The 21,895-nt window shown below is 42.4% G+C and overlaps 1 protein-coding gene across 1 annotated transcript in view; it reads right to left on the bottom strand.

Annotated features, from left to right (window-relative positions):
- shank3a (SH3 and multiple ankyrin repeat domains 3a) overlaps positions 1–21,895 on the bottom strand; it is a 145,213-nt gene that overhangs the window by 53,546 nt on the left and 69,772 nt on the right. The window contains exons 8-12 of the mRNA XM_041939029.1: positions 20,631–20,708; positions 20,061–20,127; positions 18,591–18,820; positions 18,213–18,382; positions 7,703–7,884 (exon numbers count right to left, since the gene is read on the bottom strand). Of these exons, the coding sequence (XP_041794963.1) occupies positions 7,703–7,884; positions 18,213–18,382; positions 18,591–18,820; positions 20,061–20,127; positions 20,631–20,708 (727 nt within the window). The remainder of the gene's footprint in view (positions 1–7,702; positions 7,885–18,212; positions 18,383–18,590; positions 18,821–20,060; positions 20,128–20,630; positions 20,709–21,895) is intronic.

Genomic DNA, 21,895 nt, shown 5'->3' with positions numbered 1-21,895 from the left:
AGACGTTATGAATGACCAATGAGTGAAATCTGTTAAACTGACTAGCCTCAGGTCCATTCTGTGATCGCATTAATTTCTCCTGGGGAACATGGGGCACACACTCCAAACCCCTCATCCCCAACACACACTTTCATCAAATACCCCCATGCATACTACACTTTCCTATCAACCATCTTCGTGGTCTCTCTGGCGTTCCTTTAGGGGTGTGAAGAGGGGGATGAGAACAGATATTAATATATTTTAAATGTGCTTTTTTTAGTATGATAAATGGTTTTTCACCCCTCTTGTAGCTACACTATTCACATCTATGGTTCACATCTCAGAAGAGCGGAGCATTTGCCTTATGGGGCGTAGCTAGCAGGCAGGAAGCACTTGTAATCAGTGATAAGGTAAGGAAGCTTTTGGGAAACAGCTGAGAAATTTAAGAGTGTGTAAAAAGGGTTATATCATCAATTTAGCCTTAAGGAAATTTCTTTTAGGAGAATACAGCTCACAATTTTAACCTAAGGAAAAAATGGGAATATGTAATTCAACAGTACACATGGCTGCACTTTCCCTGTCCAGCATCTTAGTGAAACAACCTTAGAAATCACAGGTATAGCACGACACTTTGTTTTCTGGGGCTTTAGTTAATCTGATGTGCAACTTAAAATGCGTTAAACACACTGATATGACCTCAAAGGTTGTATAAGTCAAACTCACAAAGGTCTCAAGCTTACTTACTGAGGCGCTTGTAAATGAGTGGAGGACATACAGAAACTACGTTAAGTGCAAAACAAATAATCAAGAAACACCAAACCTGTATAAGCACAGTGCACATCTGCTATGTATACTGTGTATGAGCACAGGTATATAAGAGACAAGAAGACAGGAAGAGACAGACAGAGAGAATGAGGGCAGCCAAAGACAGACAGGGAGAGAGAGAGATAAAGAGAGAGGGAGAGACATTTCTTCCATATGTGCCTCGGATATTAGGACAGCTGGTTGCTGAATACTTGAAGGATGCTGTTTATCTAACTTGTGGGAGGCAATTACTTACACTGTGCTGCTCAAACACAAACACACAAAGGCAAGCACACAGGCAGACATACACTTATACATTTACACACGTACACGCACCACACACACTCTTCATGATGCAGGCAGCAGCAGTGAGGGCTCATTCTTGCACATACACAAAAATACCAACACATACGCACACACGCTGTACACTTCATGCAGCTACCAGACAGAAGTCTAATTAATTCAACCTAAGCCCACTGTCGGAAGCCAACAATGAAATTTAGTCTAAATTCCACACTTAGCACACAGGCTCTCATCCAACCTGATTTGCAAGTACCAGATAAAAAGAGGAAATGGAGGGACAATATTCATAAAATAACACACACTAAAAAGTGTGCAGGTAAAAGAAGATCATTTCTCAGAATCAAACTGATTTTATGAAACTCACTAAAGGCATAATTTTCAGCTTTTGGATTTTGGTCTTAAAATGACATGTCAGAGCTGTAATGCACTAAGCACCTGTTGCTTAGTAACGGGCAGATGCATATGCATTTTAGTCTTAACAATAGCAAGCTGTGTGGTCAAAAACATAATGCATTGTGCACAGCTTCATTTGTGTAATCTACTAGCTCTTGGCCTTGTTCAAAACACACATGCACATCAGTGTAGGTATATGTGTAGCTATTGTTGGAGATAATTATGTTCACAAGAGGAGAAGCATGCGTACAGGCAATGGGTTCGACAGGAAGCCTTTGCAGTTCTGTGACAGGTGATCAGTGTGCCAGCATTAGCAAATAGCTGAGCTACTGTGTGTGTTTAGACAGATCATAACAGCAGTAATAACTGCTTTCTGTACCTGTGTGAAGCTAGACCAAAAAAACCCAGTATGTGTGTGTGTGTGTGTGTGTGTGTGTGTTCGTATCTGTAACTGGTCCAGGTATCCTCCACTGCCCATAGCAGTGTTAATATTCTGCACACACTGGGTGCGGCCAAACCCCATTAATCATGTTTGTGAATGTCTAATCTCAACGTTACTTGCACTGGTTTCATTTTCATGGCTGTCTGCAAGATTTATAATGGCGTTTGGAGAGGGTGTATGTGGTGTGTGTGTGTGTGTGTGTGTGTGATGTAATACATTGCTACGGAAGCATGCTCTTAAATGTGTCACCTTGTTGAGGAGAAGAATGTCCTGAACGTGCAGTTCATGCTCCCTGAGGGGGGCGGCGGCATGTTGATACACACATCTGTTCTCCTTTGAATGTGTTTTTGTGCTCCTGTGTGTTACCTCTACACCTGCCATTGTTTGAGCAAGTATGTACATGTGTGTGACTGTGTCTGTATGCGGGAGTGTGAGTGTGTATCTGCGCACAAGTGTGCAAAAAGCTTGACCAGGTTGCAGTGACATGTGTCCCTTTGCGTTACCATGGTGATAGTAAGTAGCCTTTCAAGAGATGTCCATCCAGATGATGAGATCAGATTACATCAATGAAGGAGAAGAGGAGAAACAAACACAGGGGTGAGCAGGGGAATGAGTATAGAGAGGGGATGTAAGAAGGTGGGGGGATGGGCCCGGGCAACCTGTTAATGGAGTATACCGAAGTGATCATCAAACACAAACACACACACAGCTCTGAGCATGACCAGATACCCATATGTACCCATAGACAGACCACGAAATCTGATCGTCCGATAGAAGCTTCTATTTCTTTGAACATCAACACGCATGCATGCATGCATGCATATATGTACGCGCACACACACACACACACCACATGATACCCAGTGCATGCTAGTTTTGTGGTCCAGTGGCAGTCAGTGAGTGAGGAAGGACAAACAGATCTCATTACCTGAGACTAACAATCTGCTTGGAGAGCTGGATGTGGATGACCCTGTTAAATGGTGGACAGCTGGGCTGTTTGTCTAGACGAAGGCTGTCTAGAGAAATTGATCTCAGACAGCAGACCAATGGACTGACAATCACCGAGTGAAGGCTGGGAGTTTTTCCAAAAAAAAAAATCTTCCAGAAGAAGGGGGAACTGGTTGGGTAAAACTCGTGCCTCATGAGGACTCATTTAAATTAGTCATTGAAACTCAGCAGGAATTTAAAGCTCATCTACTGTTCTGTTCATTGGGGTTATTATATGTGCATCTATTGGTGCAAGTCTACATGAAAATGAAGGATGAAAATGTGGAATCACATGCTCTTTTCAAAGTCTTCCTTCCACGTACATGTTATCTCAACCAGATTCTTTTCACAATTGGCTCACACTATATATCACAATCATGAACTTGAAAATAAGCCTTAATATTCATTGAGGTTACCGGATAAAATGCAAGCCTGCAGCATTCACATCATTTATTCGTAGTAGCACAATGGCACACAACCATGTCTCCTTAATATAGTCTCCACCACTTTGTCATCCTTCTTTAAAAATAAAAAATAAAAATATTCTTTTTACCTTCATGTTCATCATCATCAGCATTAATGCCACAGGCACATTTGTCATTGTCTTCATTTTACGGCATGTCAGATATAAGGCATCACATGAATTAATACAAAACTGATGAAAAGGCAGTGTCATTTTGTTCATTTTAATGTATATACTTCATTACTCAATAAAACCACAATGCTCAAACATAAACATATGTATTGCTCTCTACAATTAAGATTCTAACACTACTGTTACCACAACATATACTTCTGTATGCTACTGCTATATGGAACTACTTGACGACAGCAGCATAAAACAAACCCGAGCACCACTGAGTCAGCAAGTAAACCTTTGAGAGCGAACAGGCGTGGACTTTTAAGAGCAGAATTAGATTTGTGGGCGAAGGTCAGAATCGTGAGCATAACAGATTTAGTGAGCATGCAGGACAAATTGTGCAACTGCAGTTTGACCTGCAATAGGTATTATCGGGCTTGTGATGATCAAAGCTGTTCACGTTCACTTTGGGAATCCCCTGAGCGCAAATTCAAACTGCATCATCTGTTCAATTTGACCAGGATGTGAATGGTCATCCTGTTAGAGGCTTCCTTGTACTTTCAAAATAAAAGCTGGGACAGTGGCATTCTTTTTAACCACCAGCTGGAGATGAAGAGCAGGTGTCTTTTAAAACTCATAATACAAAATCAAAATGTGTTGGCGAATGATGCAGTTTATATCATACTATTGCAGTAAGTATGCAGCCATATGGAGTCATTTTAAGTGTTAAATTTGAATTAGTCAATAAAATAAGTTAAAAATAGTTACTTGCTAAATGGTCGTGTTAGCTTTGTGATAACTTCTATTTTGAGAATGACCAGATGTTGGGTTTTCTTACTTCTTCTTTTTACATTTTTATAAATACTTTTAACAGAGAAAATCATCTGAACCATTATAAGAAAAATACGTATGAACTGAGCCCTCAAACATCTAATGATATGGAGTGGTTGGCTTTACTGATGCAACTCCAGAGTGCCTGCTCAAATCTTTTGTTGTCAATATACTTCCATACCACGACAGAAACAAGTACATAGAGTATATTTTATGGGGGATTATAACAGGACATAACAGCAGTCTTTAATGTCGTTTAGTTATTGTACACTGCAACAAAATGGTTGTGTTGTGTAAAAAGCAGTAAATAAATGAGGAAAAGTCTTCAGTTTACGCATAACTGGGTATGGAATTTGAAAGTACTCATCAGATGCATGTACCCAAAATTTAGCCAAATTTCCCCGGCTGGGGAGAAATAAAGTTTTATGTTATGAAACTGGTTATAACTGCTTGCTCATAGCAAATTCTTTTCACTCAAATTGTGATGAACATCTTACAGTGAGCAAATACCAACTAATAATCACAACATGAAGGCTTTCATAGTTGGACAAATGTACTAATTAAGAACCAGTTAGTTCAGCAGTGTGTTTTATGCACAACAAAGTGCTATGCAAGGTTTTTCTACGGTGCTCTAGTGTATTTACCATCTGAATCCAGATCTTCATCCTTCACTACAAAAAAGTAGACAAGAAATCATCATATTGTGCAATTCTTAAATCTTCAATAATCCCATATTAAAAAGGCTTAAGTATAAACACACTTGCCTGGGAATGCACTACTGTCTACTGCTGGGAACTACAAAACACAGTATGACACATCTTTCCCTGTACAGCATACAATGCTCCTTACCTCAACAGGCCACCGATCTGTCCTACTAACAGGTAAGCTAACAGACAGTTATGCTAATGCTTATATACAGTATGTAAGCATGGATGCTAAGACCTGTCCTGCACACCCAGACGGGTACAAACACAAACAGACAAAATCATTTAGTGAGATTTACCCAGTCTAATCTCATCATAAAGATGCTCCTCTGGTGTGGCTGGTGAGTAACAAGAGTGTGAAGACAGGAACAGGAAGACAGAGATGAGTGTATGAGTAAATGTGTGTGTTTGGGGGGTTGGTGGGGGTTGTGGGGAGTTTAATTATCTAACTATAACTGAATCATCAACATGTTTGTAGTCTGAAGCATGATCATAGTTAGCCTTCAGGAACAAACAATGCTGTGGATATTTACGTTATAGACTTTGACACACGCGCCCATGCAAACTAGCCTCGACTTGTAGCGAATCAACATCCCTGAAGGTGTAGATGTTTTTGATGTTTTGTCACCTTTATCAGAAGAATAAGACAGGAAAAGATAAAGACATAAATTCTCCTTTTGTTTCTTTTCACTTGCCTTACCTCCTCTTGCCTTCCATTGCAAATGAGCCCTATCACTATTAGCAACTCATCCATTTATGAATGCAGATTAGATGAAATGCATTATGTATCAAATCAAGGGTCATCCATCCCTAAAGGAAGCTGCTTCTCAGGCCTTGCCTATGTGTGCAGCAGGACGGATGGTCATACCCTGCTAGGACTACATGCTAAACTGAAACAGAACCTGAACTGCATGAGCTTCCAGCTGTTCAACAAACAGCTGACATCAATGATGTATTTCTCAGTTTACATCCCAGGACTACAGAAGCATAGTGAATGCAACACAGTAATGGTTATGATGGTCAGTGTTGCATAACAGAGCCAGATGGTTTACTTGGCTGGGCCATGGTGCTGGCAACCATGTGACGGTAAGCTTGTTTCCTGCATGGCCAACATGAAAGAACGGCAAAACACTGTGTGTTCACATTAGTGGCAGGGTTATGGATTTAGCTGCACCAACAGAAAAACCAGTGACAGCAGATCCATTCAGTAGATGGAAGCAAACTGGCTGCTGTTGAGTCATCACATTCCCGATAACATTTGTGTCAACATCAGTATGCATCACAGTTTCAGACAATGCTGTATCATTCAGTTTTGCTCAGCAACAACACGAGTCTGAATTGTTCAATCTGAATTGTTTATCATCTGTTTTAGTAATTTCTGTGAAATGACAGCAGTGTTTCCATAAAACACACATAACACTAAGAAGCATCAAAGCATACAGGAGGAGGTCTGCTGGTAAACACTTTTAAGGTCAGAGAAGTTGGATGACAGAAAACATGGTGGCAGGGGTGGGAATGCTTGGTTTTGTCAATGGATATAGTCGAGTGGTTTGTGTGTTGTTTGCTACTGAATGTTTCTGAGAAAGAGAGAGATAAGAGTGTTTGTCTGCGTGCGTGCATGCGTGTGTGTGTGCGCACGTTGTGGTTTTTCTGCACAAAATCCAAATTGAAATTCCAAATTGACCCTTAATCTGTACTTCCTGTGCCTCTGTAGATCTGAAAGGAACATGAGAGGTCTCAGCATGAGTGCAGCCACTCTCTCTCCAGCCTTTCTGAGGACATGAGGGAACTGGTTCCATTAAGCTAATGTGGGTTTGATCCACGGTGATGTATGTGAAGTGGCAGGATGTAGGGTGTGGGGTCAATGTGGAGCTGGGCGTCTGTGGACAGGTGATAAGAGGAGGGAGAAAAGCAGTTGTACGTTCAGGGGGAAGCACTCTCAGAGAGGAGGAAGGACACAGCTTGTGTATGCATACCAACAACCAAAAGCACACGGGACCTGTTTGAATTTGCATGCCCTCTCCTTGAAGTGATCACAGATTTATACTGAGATTGTACACACATCTCAAGTGGATTCAAACAGGACTAGGTACTAGGTTCTACAGTGTAGGTGGAGGTGGAGGGTTGACACACTGAAGTGGACGGGAGAGATACAGGGTGAGAAGAATATTATGGAGTTTACCTTCTACGTCATTACAGTCATAGTCTTGAGTGAAGCATGGATGGAGACAAAAGCACACACACAAACACATAAAAGCGAAGCCACGGCACCTCTGTGTAAAGCAGAAAACAGCACATTTACAAAGTGAATGAAATGATGGTTCACAATGTCAAGCTCAAACGACACTGAAATGACTTCCAGGTTGAGAGATTACATAATTGCTTTGCAGCCAAAAACATAGTGAAGTAATGATGAGCTTTGCATCTGAGTAGTATAAGAGCAATAAATGTCTGCTTTTTTTATTCTGCAACAAAACCAAGCTGTGAGAGTCATGAAAGCCACATGTAGCTATGAATTTTACAGGAGATCCTGATCATTGCCAGTGGTGACAGAGAGTTGCTGACATGCTATGAAATACAGAATATTGACAGCAGTAGGGTCAAGGAGTAGTAGTCACAATAGTAGGTCAAGTGAGGGAATAAAACTTGTCGTGACACAAATAATAGTAGACAACTTACCTTTGACTCTCTCTCCACGGTTGAGTTGGATCTCTCCCTCCCCCTGAGGCGTGTAGGGCTTGACCACGATGAAGGTACGTCCTGGGACAGCACTGTAGAGTTTACGTTTGGGCCCACGGGGGCCTGTCAGCGCTGGAGGGGTGTGATGAGGGGGGCTTGGGTCTCGCTGCACTGAGCCAGGGCTGTAAACAAACACATATGTTACTGTGGTGATTCCAGGGAGCTGGTAACTGAAGCCTGTGGTCACCGACATGGTCGTCAGCGGGACGGCAACCTGGTGACACCCTCTGGTTGTTACGGGGGGCAGGGAGGGATTCATAAACAAGTCCCAGTGCCTGCCGCTCAACAGTCAAGAGTCAGTGGTCCATGGGAGAGTCATGAGAGGAGAGTACACTCCTCCCCAACCACTCTCTCCCCCTCCTCCTCTTCTTATTCCCTCTCTTCCTTCCTTAATAGCACAAACAATATCCTTCTTGCTCCCTCTTACCCTCTCCCTCTATCTCTCCCCTCTCCCCCGCATCCTAACAGAAGAAGAATCCGAAATGTTTAACGGTAGGAGGGACTGCACTGTTTCTTCCTCTGTGTGGGTCTGTAAGATCTGTCTGGAAGCCCCCCTTAGTCAAACACATCCTGAGTTAGGGTTCCAGCAGCAGCCCCCCTCCCCCCTCCCCCCTCCCCTCCAGAGAGGGACAGAGATCCCCCGTGTGTCCCCAGTTTCAGCTGCTCCAGGCTGGGCTACAGATCCTGCCTCGTCCTTGGGTCCTGGTTCTGCTGTGGAGGAGAGAGGCTGGGTCTGCTCCCCGACTCCCGCTTCTTCTCCCGGGAGTCCTGCCGTGTCTGCCTCTCCTCTCCCCTCCACCCCTCACACACACACGCTCGCTCCCACACACTCACACACACTCTGGCAATGCTGCTGCTGCTGCTGTTGCTGCTGCTGCTGCTGCTGCGCTCCGTGGCTCCCCTCCCCTTTGACGGCTTGCTCACACTCACACACCACAAGCCCTCTGTGTGCATTCTAGCCGTGCGCACAGGCACATACACAGACAGCCCCCTCCACTCCTGCTAACATTGCACCTCCGCTAGCATGGCATACGCCACTACCAGCATGTCGCTAACACATCGCTGACACTCACATACACACGCTAGTCCCACAGCACGATTGATCTCCTCCTGCCTGTCTGCCTGCGACCGTGCATGCGCCATGGCTCCCTGAGGCAGGCTGTGAGAGTATGTGCATGTGTGTGTATGTGAGTTTGTGTGTGTGTGTGTGCTTGTGTGCAGTGGGGCGGGGGGCAAAAAGCTCCAGCCCATTTGGTTTAATTGTCGCTCCTCCCTCTGTCCCTTTGCCTTGAATCCCCTCCTTCTTTCTCTCATTCTCTTGCTTCCATTTCACCCTCTTATGCCTCTCGTTCTCAACATTTCTTCGCATTGCATCTTCTCTCTCTCCCTCCTTCCTTCTCTCTCTCTGGCGGTGAATTCTAATACAGCAGCGGCAGAGCTCCGCCTAGTCTTCATTCATCATCAGCATCATTCTGCTGCTTGTGTTGTAAAAGCTGGTCTCTCAAGCATATTTTGACATACACCAAAAGCACATGCATTAATAACATAATGACAATAAACAACACAATTTGATGTTCACATTTGCCTGATCTGAGAGTGTGTTTGCATGCATTACAAACAAATTCACTGTACATTCACTATAACTTCATTATGCCCTGGACTGGGACATTCATGCACTTCTCTGCAACATTTCCTTGAAAGTCTAGAAATGTCTAAACCCCTTCATCCCTGTCCATCCACCTTTCAACCTCTTTCAGTCTCTTGCCGTTCCTCCTCTGGCACGTTCTATCAGTCACCTCATAGCCCTCATTCTTTTATACACCTGATTCCAGCCACCGCTGCCCTTTCCCCTTCCTTTCTCCATCCTTCTCTCTGCCTCTTTCCTCATTTCAAGCCTTGTTTGTCTCTTTCTTAGGCCAACTCTCTATTGCTTTTCTTGCTATCCCCATCTCACACAGCCTCTCTTTCTCTGTCCCCTTCTCCGTCGAAACAACGGCTTGCTGACGGCTTTCCAATTACCGCAGGGACTGAGGGGCCTGGATGGCTGCCGCATGTTAATGTCTGAGCCCCGGCACTGAACATCAGTGGCACACACAGCAGAGTAGGGAGGGGGGGGGGGGGGGGGATATGAGGCTATGTCAAAGTGACACGGACAGCCAAAAATTAGATCCTTTAAAGGATACCTATTTCAATGACTCAAATCTGCCTCCACTCACATGTCTCTACCAAGCCATACACCCGCTGTGAGCTTCCATGCACAGCTTGACCCCAGATGCTCCCTGCAGTTGAGCTGATGATGGTTGGGTTGACACGTTACCTATGTGTCAGACAGACGGGAGGGGGTGTAGATGGTCCCTGCTCTCCTCGTTTCTTTAATGACCTGTTTGTGTTTCATGGGATGAGGCTAAAATTGATAGCCGCACTTCAACATTTTAGGTGAAAATACCGAACAACATTTAAATGACCACAGATCAGTTATCAGAACTTCAAAAACATCCATAAGTCTAAAATTTAACATGCCTAAATATTAGGCATGTAGGCAAATACTTTAACCAAATGTGTTACATTTCTACTATTTAATTTCTGCTCACTATACATTTACAATGTAAGATTTTGGCATTTCTCACTTGAGGAAATTTCAGTGAAGCGAACGTGGGAAGTGCCTTAAACCTGCATTCTTTCTAATGGCCAGAAGGGGGCGACCCCACTGGCGGCAAACTTGTGAGAAAATGACCATACTTCTCTCTTGATTTATTACCTCAGTAAACAGTTTTACTAACGAGTTCATTGTCCCAATCACTAGTTTCACATCTTCTGTAATACAGCATGATGTTCATGTTGAAAAGTGTGGTCCCATTAAGAGCAAAATAGACAATTACCCAGGGTTTAGTTAAGGCATGGCTACCTTGTGATTGACAAGTTGCAACCATAGCGTGTCCTTGGGTTCTCGGGCGGATCTAATCAGGATAGCATCCGTGCATATCCTCCCCAGCTCCACTCTGTCATCCAAATATGGTACCTTCTGGTTCCAAAAAAGATGGTGACGGCCATAATGCCAAACTCGAGGCTTTACAATGGTACTTCACAAACCAGTTGGTGACGTCACGGTGGGTTTACACTTGGTAATATCTTAGATTTCTACATTATTTCATATCCTCTCTGGTTGTAATACAGTTTAACAGCCTGCTAGAAGAGTCAAGCAGAAAGCCAAGTACAGTCACTTTGCAATTAGACCAAATGAAAGCCAAAGCAGACTCTTCTTCGTTGTTATAGTGACCAGGAAGCTTTAAAAAAAAAAAAAAAAAAAAGTTTAATAGATTTGCACTCAGGAGGGACATGACAAATACTTAGTGTTCCTGCCTTCATATGTTGTATGTGTTGATATTTTTGAAGAGATTTCATGCCTCTTTTGTTTCGCTGTAAATGTGTTACTGTTGGATACTGCAAATAATATTCTATCTAGATCTGTATCAAGATCTATCTGAACATGATGTTTATTCTTTTTCTCCACAAGCAACCAGTAATTTACACATCTGATGCCCGCTGTTTAGATTTTAAAAATGTGCCATTCACTCCATGAATTTTGCATGTTGACATGATTAACTGTTTTCATATGCAAACTTGTGCTGCTTGTGGTTTGTTTGTTTTTTTGTTGCTTATTTTGTTTCGTAGTATCTTCCTCTCTTTCACTGAGCCTCATTATAAGTGGCTTCTACCAGATGCAGGTGTCGAATCCATTACATGCACACACAAGTATACACATACACACAGTATATATACACAAAGTTCTAATGCAGTCTATTACAAAAGCTCCATCGTTTCCGAGGACACCAGCCCTGCCTCTGTAACGATGGCAACTGTCAATAAAAGGGAAGAAAATATAGCCAACAAATGCATTGATGATTACTGTCTCAATTGATGTGTTTCTCTATATATTTTCATCTCACAGATTCAAGTAATTTCACTGAAAGAAAAACAGTGCACTACAGCCACTGAATGAGGATGTAGTGATTCATTTTACAAAGATCACGTGGTCTTGACTCACAATAGGTTTATATTCATGTAATTAAAAGGATATCAGATAAAACATGATCCATACAAACATTTGATCCCAAATAGTGTGCTCTATGTGGGAGTTCCAACCTTTGTGAAAAGGTGGTATTCTGGCTATCAACTGTATCTTTGAAACATGTTTTTTATACTGCGAGCTGCACAAAGCAATCAAGAACAAATAATGTGAGTGAGGTTTTGAAGTACAACCCTTACATCTTATTTAGTACGTCCTTTTCACCTCTTTATCTGTGTTTTTTCAAAACTGGACCAAACTTGAGATTATTCCAGATAAGTGGCCCTTATCAGAAGTCTTAAAGCCAATAATTTTAGCATGGCAGCTATCAGATGCTTGATTAGGATCAATGAGCTAAAGACAGGTTAACATTTGAGCAGCTCGATAATGAGTCTAGCAACATCAGTTTGGAGGTCAAAATCTATGAACTGCTTACATAACTCTGAAGATGCAACTGGAAATGTCATTAAATGCCATTTACACAGATGCTATCAAACTAAGCAGCTTCAGTGTAGCATTTTCTCACATGAGTGCTTTGCCTTCTCAGGTAAATGGCTTTTTCCTCAAATAGCCCAGCTCTCTAAGGTGAGATGAGCACATTATAAACACAGTCATAATCAGCATCACACTTTGCATCCTAATGATCATCAGTCTGTCCTTGCTTTGCTGCACTTGAATGAATATATGCTCTCTCATTCTTTTGTGCCCAATGTGGGAGTGTTTATGGATATCAAGGAGGAAGCAGAATATGGACTCTGCTCATGGGGCAGAACATATTAAGGTAGTGAACAGCAAATCTGTTTGTACATGGACAGCTTCCACTTCGCAGACACTTTACCATTTAGTGAAATTAGAAAAAAGGGTCAATTGGTGTGATCAACATATAACCCTAAACTCCACCCCAATTTCAGAAAGAGGAGGAGGACCGGATAAACAAACTGTTTAGGCCATACTGACAACATTTGTATGCTTTGGCATCTTTTTCAGTAAGCTATGCGCCTACACTACGATATTTGCTCTGCACTTTTCAGTGTGTACATTTGTCCTGATTTACTGCATTACAAAATTGCATCACAAACTAGAAGGGCACTGGAAGAGCGCAGACATCCACTATGGTCAACAGTCCACTCTTCTGTGATATGAAAATCTGCATAAGGTATGCCTGGATATATCTCTAAAACTATTCGAATTTCACGTTTGGGAAGAGTACAATTAGTTGCACAATATGTGTGTATTTACGTTTCCATACCCACAGCTTAGTTTGCGAGAGAAAGGGTTGTTTCATCTGCTGTGATGTAACTGTTGTCTCCCATGAAACCACTGTCCTTGAGTGCTCCATAACGACATGCTTTCTGTATGAAGTTTGAGCAACTACATGTGTCGGCTATCACAGAGGATTACTGATACCTGTGAATATGGACTGTGACGTGGAGTGGCTTGGATATCTTGATGTCTTTATGACATCTTTATGTTTTAACAACAGGGCCAATGTCTATAGAACACTGAAAAGCTGAAAATTGTTTTATGGACCTGAAGAAGGCTTCTGACAAAGCCCAGGTGTGATTTGAATGTCCTTGCTCTGAGCCATCCAGTTCATGAATACTGCTATAAGAGAGTCATAGGCAATTCACTCCCAAACAAAATGAAGGAATTTAAATATTGTGGTCTCATTCAGAGGTCAGAGCAAGACAGAATCTGAGATTGACAGGTGTATTGATGAACACCTGCAGTGATGTAGGTGTTACACTGGACTGTCATGGTGAAGGGGGAGCTGTGCCTGAATGCAAGGTTCTCAGTTGATCTATATTCCAACACTCACCTGGTCATGAACTGTGGGAACTAACAGAAAGAGGGAGATCGTGGATACAAGAAGGCAAAATTAGTTCCCTTCACAGGCTCTCTGGGCTCACCCTCAGGGACAAGGTGAAGAGCTTAGATATGCAGAGGGATCGTGGAGTAAAGCCTCATGGGCACGTCACACCGGAGGAGACCCCAGGGCAGACACAGAATATGCTGAAGGGATTACACATTCAATCTGGCATGGGGATGTCTCAGAATCCCCCAGGAAGAGCTCGAGGATATGGCTGGCAAGAAGGACATCGAGGCTACCGTGGTTATCCTACTGCTACCAAGACCCAGGACCAGAAAGATTGGCAGAAGACACTGAAGAGTGGTTAAGATACCTGAGGTGCTGGTATGTTATGGTTCTGTGCCTGAAAATACCAGCAGTCACCATATTGAAAGGAGGCTATTTGTAAACCATATTCACATTGTTTAATGCATTCTCACCCTCATTAACACTTAGAATCAGCAGCCTATATTGTAAATTGTTGTAACACTTATTAGGGGCTCAATACATCGTGACATGACTGTACTGCTAATCTATTGTGTGTGACCAGGCCGGTGCAGATAGTATCACTGTTTAAAATAAAGACAGAGAATAAAAGCTGTTAACATATCAGCATCACCTCCTGATTAGAATTATGATGTGCACAGACCAGTAATACTGTGCACTTTTTTGATATAGAAACAGAAGAAGCTCAACTCTTCAACTCCGTCTCTGCTGCCTTCCATTCCTGTCCTCCTTTCTTCACTGTGTACCTCAGCCCTTTGGCTGTGTTAAGATGCCATGGTTAATCTACACACCAACAGCCACTGGTGTGACTAATGCAAGTAAGAGGGAGGGATATGGGGTGAAAAAGAGGTTAGGAAAACAGCACCAAACAAAGGATTAAAAGGTGAAGGGAACGGGACACCTCTATGTTGGTCTTATCGCTATTACACAACACATGAGGGGGTCATGACACAGCACATCAGCAGGTAACGACACAGTTTCTTGCTCATTGACACTGCCAGCAACCACAACAATCATGATGTGTTTCAAATGATGATGTGTGACTGAATCTTCACTTGAAATGATGATTTGGACCTCTGCGTTCAAATCTCCTCCCACATTCCATAGATAAAGGGTAGTACCAAGTCCTTAAACATGACCAAACAATATTCTCAGTGGGGATTTAACAGAACATGTGCTGGCAGTGCTTTAACAGGCGTGACTCTTAGAAAAACACACTGCAACATGACAAAGGAAGTTGGTTGGACATGTGAGCTCTGTGTTGACTGCTGTTGCAGGAAAACTGAAACAAAGGCGACACACTGGAAATGAAAAAGATACAAGTTGGTATATTGTGCCGAGTGACTTAATTTCTATCTGACAGCTTGAGAGCTTTTCTGCCAAACCAAGACTGATGACTAGGTCCTGAGGTGCACAGCTCAATATCACAATTTCTGACACTGACACTGTCAAGACAGTGTCTTCTTCATGATTAATTATCCCTGGGTATTGACAGCACATCATGGTAAGTAGCCAATTAACCTCTTATAACACAAGCAAATTTGCTTTGTTCTAAATAAACTTCTGTTATCATATTATCACCCAGTGCCATGTCTCATTAGATTGTCATCTGCATCAGCTGGAGTGACTGTTACACCCACACTTAATGTCTTGTTGAGCTTTGCCTCTTTTCCTTTTGCAATCTGCTCTTAATAAGCCACTCTGACCTGATCTATCTGTATCCTCTGTATTGTTTCCATCTAAACTTTCTGCTGAAGCCTGGCCAAGCTATTGAACCCTGGCAGCACTGCACACTTGCCAAGAGGGGGAAGTGATGGTGAGTTCCACAGGAACTTGCTGGAGTCTGCCGTTGGGCGGGCTGTTGACCGGCCAAGCTAATTTCACACTCCCCTGGTATCCATAATGCCTCTAGAGTTACCATGGGCATAAACAGAAGGTCAGAGAGAGAAACAGAGAGAGGGAGGGGGAAATATTTAAGGGAAAATATTCAAGGACAGCATCAGTCTCACTTGGGTGCAGGTTCTGGCCATGGAGACCAGCTGCTCGTTTTGGGCCTTTTATATATTCACCTCACTTTAATACCTGGTGTAGGGGTAATGCACACTGAAGAACAAGGTCTCAACTCCCTGTGTACAGAAGGTCATTTAGGCCAGGGCACAGCAGACATACTAAACTGCCATCCTCCTTTTTCCTTCCTACATCTTTTTCTCTTTCCTAACAGTCTGGCTGATCAACCTTGTACAAAATAAGTCAGTGACGGTGCAAGAGATGTGATTCTCTGTAAGTGAAAGCTAATGCCAGTGGTGCCAGACATAGAAGAGGAAGACACAATTAAAGGGATAGTTACGATTTTTTGAAGTGGGGTTGTGCCATCTGGAGATGAAAAATTAAACCAACGATAAGTGACAAAACCTGCAGTTCCTGAAATGGTCACTTGAGGCTGACTCCAAAAGCAAATCAATCCCCATAGACCCCCATATTAAAATGCCTAATTTACCAATAAAAATACATTATATTAAGGCTTAAAATTATGTATAATTATGGGAACGGCCCCTTTGAGTGACTACTGACAAGCTGCTTGGTTTCAGCAACCAGGCTTCATTCGGCTCACCTCACCTCCACCAATGCTCCACCTCTTTGCCTATTTTTGGATTAGCCAGGAGTGTGATGGAGTCAGGCACTGCCAAGACGGCTGGCCGGCCGCAGCCACAGTTAAAATGTAGAGCCAAAGGAGAGTGCCATCTGATGACAAGGTAAATTTAAAAATATAGAGCACACTTAAACTGTACTCAAGTTTAAGTGTACCCAAGTAATTACTTCACTTGGACTTTTTGTATGTGGATTAAATGCGTTTTGCTTCTGACCCTGATTACAACGGTACATTGTTTTGCTTCTACGCCATTACTTCTCTCTGCTTCTCCAAACATGGGGCATGCTGACTGCAGGTATATACTGGCTATGGCCAGTACCTCATACAACAACACTTCAAAAAGCTTTGGTTACCATTATGGGACACATCATTTGATAGAAGAAGGTGGTTCAACACACTAATGAACTCACTTCATACAATTCAATTTAAGATTGTGGAAACAACGGCAACACAATTCATTCCATCAGAGTTTTAGTTTCAACGCTGTGTGATGTGTGCGTGTTTCAAGATTCAATAAAGGATGTTTGCTCTGGCTGCAAACCACAGATTAATGGCAGCGTCTGTACATGTTTGTGTGTGTGTATGAATGACAGAATGAGAGGTAGCGAGACAGAGTCTTTGATGGATGGACTAAAGTGACAGTAGAGTATTGGAGGGAGAGAGGAGTACGGCTGGAAAGCTGTCTGTAATGCAATTCCCCTGTCAGACATTGGACTGTTTCACACAAAAACACACACATACACAAAGTGTGTGGCATCCGGGAATCAAATTTAGTGTGTGATGTAAGAAGGCCATCTTGCTCTGACATATGATCATAATAAAAAGCTGAACAAACCAAGTGTCAGTAAACCACTTACATCTATCGCTGCAAGATGTGATCAGAGCCCTAGTTTACAGTGCAGTTTGTCTAATGGTTCAGCGTACAAGGGAGGAGATTTGTTCCAGCAACCCAGCAGCACAACAACATCCGTGGATTTATGTATCAATCATGTGACAAGCTATTTTGAACTGAGTGGCCCATCCAATGACATTACTCATACCTCTAATTTTCAGAATGTATCCTCTGTCTCTCAATATCAATCTCACACACAAAATGACACACAAATTCACAGCTTGGCAGCATTCAATTGGTCCCCACGGTGACCATTATTAGTCGCTTTCCATCTGTCTGTCTCTGAACTGTGCGTGCGCCCATGGCCATAGCCATGTGCAAGTAGCTATACATACAAGTTCACGCATACGAACAGAGACAAACACACAAAGATTTCAAGTGTGGTATTTGCCCTCTGTCCTCCCAGCAGGACAAATGCTGCATGTCAGCCCAGCTTGCTACATAAACAGGGCTGTGGTCTTTGTCAGACACACCATTCCACTGAACTAGATACTAGTTTATTAACATATCGATTCATTTTCTAGTTTAGCCTTTAAACCGATGATTTTTCCGGGCAAGTTTCTGGTACAGCTTTGACAGGAAAAAGACTTTTATATGTGTCTGGTATTGACATATGTATAAAAGAACAAGACAACAATTTTTGCACTGATTGATGTTGAGTCATGTTTAATACCAGTGGCAGGCAGTAGCAGATGGAATAAGATGCAGAGTGCTGCCTGGTGACTAACAAGTGATTCAGACACATCACCTGGGGCTTTCTGCTTTTTGGAATGTGGTTTAAATATCAAAGTAGGTGCGTAATCGCAAGGCCAATCAGAGATGATGCATTTTAAGTGAATAGCTGCCAAGACTGGCAAGTGTGAGACATGAATTACAAGGAAGGAAGAGATTTGCTTGTTTACATAGCTCACTAAAAACCTGTTTAGTTGAGTAATCACTAGAAAGAACATATGAGGTTATGCTGAGGTCAAAGCAAATCGTACAGACCTGAGTCTTCCGCGATGGCCGTGTCCGTGAGGGTAGCCATGGCTGTGGGACCTTCTGGGAACCGGTTTGTCGTCGTCATGCATGTGATGTAGCGATGGCGAGCGGGAATGGGAAGATCTAGAGCTGCCCGTACTCTGGAGACTGCTGTCAGGGATCTCTCCATGACGGCTCTGAGAGCAGAAGAAGAGACAAGTCATATGCACATGTAAACTATGTGCATACCAACTTTGCGTAACATATGGACCAAAATCCCTTTGATATTATGTCAAATTGACTTTCACATTCTTTATGTCACTGGTTTTGTTGACTCTCAATTTCACGCTAAAATGTGCATCAACGTTCGAAAGTACCCACACAGCCTCATTAGCTCCAGCTTACCTCTCCAAGGCTGCTGTGCTGCTGCCCAAAAGCTGGCAGACTGCGCAGTGAGGGGACAGGGGAGTGACCCTGGCGGCCACGAATTTCTCTGGTGGCCTGACTGTGGATGTGATCATGGTCCCCATTCAGGTTGTTGTCACTCGCAGAGCGGAGCAAGGAACGTGGCGAGGGAAGGGGGCCAGGCATCGCACGTCGACGGTTAGTGTAGGAGGGGGTCTCCCTAAAAGGCACTGAGAGGAGAAAGAGACACATAGAGGCCTAGATTACTTATCGCCATATCGTATGAAGCTCCTGAAGACTTGCTTCAGGGTTAGGGTTACAATAAACAGAATGCATTGATGGGGAAATAACTGCAGTGCCACACATTCCAAGGCCACTAAAATTTGTTTAAAGCTTGTTACTAGGTGGCACTAATCTTAATCTTTGTACAACCCTGATTCCAAAAAAGTTGGGATGCTGTGTAAAACACAAATAAAACAGAATGTGATAATTTGCTAATCTTTTTTGACATAATTTGCTAATCTTTTTTGACATAGACAAGGACAATATATTTAATGTTTAATTTAATTTAACCTTATTAACTTCATTGATTTTTGTAAATATCTGCTTATTCTGAATTTGATGTCAGCAACACGTTTCAAACAAGTTGGGACAGGAGCAACAAAAGACTGGGAAAGATGTGGAACGCTCCAAAAACACCTGTTTGGATCATTCCACAGGTAAACAGGTTGATTGGTATCAGGTGATAGTATCATGATTGGGTATGAAAGCAGCATCCTGGAAAGGCTGAGTTGTTCACAAGCAAGGATGAAGCAAAGTGGTGAACTTTGTGAAACACGTGATTGTACAAAGGATATTAATACATGGGCTCAGGAACACTTTGCAAAACTGTTGTTGGTAAACACAGTTTGCTTGCAAATGATTGCATTCTGTTTTTATTTACCTTTTACACAGCGGCTCAAACTCTTTGGAATCAGGGTTGCAGCTGTGAATTAAATGTTCTCATCATGAAAAACTTAAGGTTGTTAAAATAAATAACAGTGTGTGTTTAAGTTCACACAAATAGCAGATTGGCTGGGTGAAATGAGTCTATTGTGTTATGGTGGAGTGGCAAAACTATCATTTAGAATGAATTAACCATTAATTCCAAACATTACACAGAATTCCTTTTTGAACTTTTTTATTGTCAAAAGGGATCAATTATGTGAATAACATTATGTCACAGTGTAGACAGTGGGTGTTACATCCTGTCCACACTAGATGGCAGAGTTTTCCTGTTCATGTCACAGAGAAACTGCTAGACTCAGCAGGGATCCAATAAACCCCTGAAACCTTCTCCACATCCCTTACATTTCTACTATGTGTGCTTAGCCATTCTTCAATCTGATGACGCCCTAACAATATATTCACACTTAAATCTACAAAAGACTGAGGGAGCCTGGTGATATATTACCACTGCTGTCAACTTACCAACATCTGATGCTTTGTGGACCTTTATGATTTCAGCCAGATCAAAGTTTCCTGCTATAATAGCCACCTGGAGGTGGGGGGAAGGAAGGGGAAAGAAAAGGGCAAATGCATAAGTGATGAAAAGTGGACAACAGCAAAATATGATTTTATGGAAAAAAACCTCACAAAAATAAATGAATATAAATGCATACATTTTCCCCCTCACTCACTCTCCTAATAAATGTTCAGACATTTAGTCCTTTGTTGCGGCAGATGTGTGAAGTCTATGTGAGTGGAAATGTTCTGGGCACTGTGTGGACCAGCCTGCCTTGTGTACAAACAAATTAATTTTGATCTGCACCAGAAATCTGTGACAGTATCAGTTTCACACAGACTTCATCAATCAGTCAGACACATAGCCGCCAGGGGGTAGGGGGGGTTTAAGGTTTTAATAGCAATCAACATATTCCATGTAGCAGCATCAGGTTGCCTAAAACAAGTCATTCAATCCACTCAACTCTGACATGTCAAAGATGTAAAGCATGATAATGTACACAGTAGCATGAAGCGGCTCTTGGGCAGCACACGTACCTGAAAAGCGGTCTGGCTGTTGTAGTTCTTTATCTCTTTATTGGCCCCCCGGAAAAGGAGAACTCTTGCACAGCTATCCTGAATGACAGCAGAGAGATGCATGTATTTGGCTCTTAAATGTCACTGTCTTTGTTTTTACCACATGCAGCAACATACACACACACACAAACAAATGCATGCACACACTTATTAGTGGCCACACTTATTACTGTTACTGATGGATAATCCATCATGGCTGACTTATATGCTTTTTTTGTAGAGCACACTGAGCTAGACTTAAGGTGTGGCCTTTCCAAAGTGAACACTAAAAAGAAGGTGAAGGTCAGGAAATGGACAACAAACTGCTACAGAAGCCGGACTAAATGACTAAAAAATTGCTAGAAAAACAGAACTTTATACAATTTGGACATGGTTTTAAAAAGCTGAATATTGAGTGAAATACAATCATTATTGGGCTGTGCAGTGCAACAGTTGTTGCCTGCAGCATTACAACCAACCTCTTTGATGAACTCCAAAAGAAACAAGCCTGCAAGTATGAGGACTATTTCAGAAGAACCCAGACAGAGGTAGCTCTACTGGCAGTGCAGAATGAACAAGACAAAACCCGTGCATGCGGTTCACTCCACAGCCTACCAAACATAAAATTGTGTAGGTTTGTATGGGGATGATTAAATTGATATTTCATTATGAGGTCATGAAAGGCTATCCTTAATCATGGACATGTTTCTTTTTCAACAACTGTGTTGTAATAGAAGTGATTGTTGGCTATGTCTACACAACTATAATTGAAGTCAAGAAATTCATTAAATATTTGTTTTTACATTACTTCCTTTTCCCTACACATTATACTATGAACGTCATTACCAAGACTGTTTTTTTTTCTCTCTCTTTTCCACGCACATATGCTACTTAAGCCATGGGCAGAGAACAAGACTGAGCATCTCTGTGTTGCTGTGCTGCTCACACCACAAGCACAAACTACACAAGTGACCTGAGACCAGGTGTACTGATTACAAGATTATTCCACGTGGAGAAAATCTAAGACTAGAGACTCATGTGAGAGGTCACTGTGGAGCAGCTTGCAGCAGTTCTTAGGTGCAAATGTGATTCTGTAGCACAGAATGTATATACACAAGCCACAAGGACAGTTGTGGTTCAGAGAGGCAACATGAATTAACTTTTAATCTAAAGGAACATCAATAACACCAGAAAGCATAAACCAGCATAAAGTCAGCCCACTACAGAATTCTCTAGAGAGCGACAAC

The sequence above is a fragment of the Chelmon rostratus genome, chromosome 6 (genome assembly GCF_017976325.1).
Source record: "Chelmon rostratus isolate fCheRos1 chromosome 6, fCheRos1.pri, whole genome shotgun sequence".
Taxonomy (NCBI): Eukaryota; Metazoa; Chordata; class Actinopteri; order Chaetodontiformes; family Chaetodontidae; genus Chelmon; species Chelmon rostratus.
Note: the sequence above shows the minus strand (reverse complement) of the source record. Positions and strands in the feature narration are given on the sequence as shown.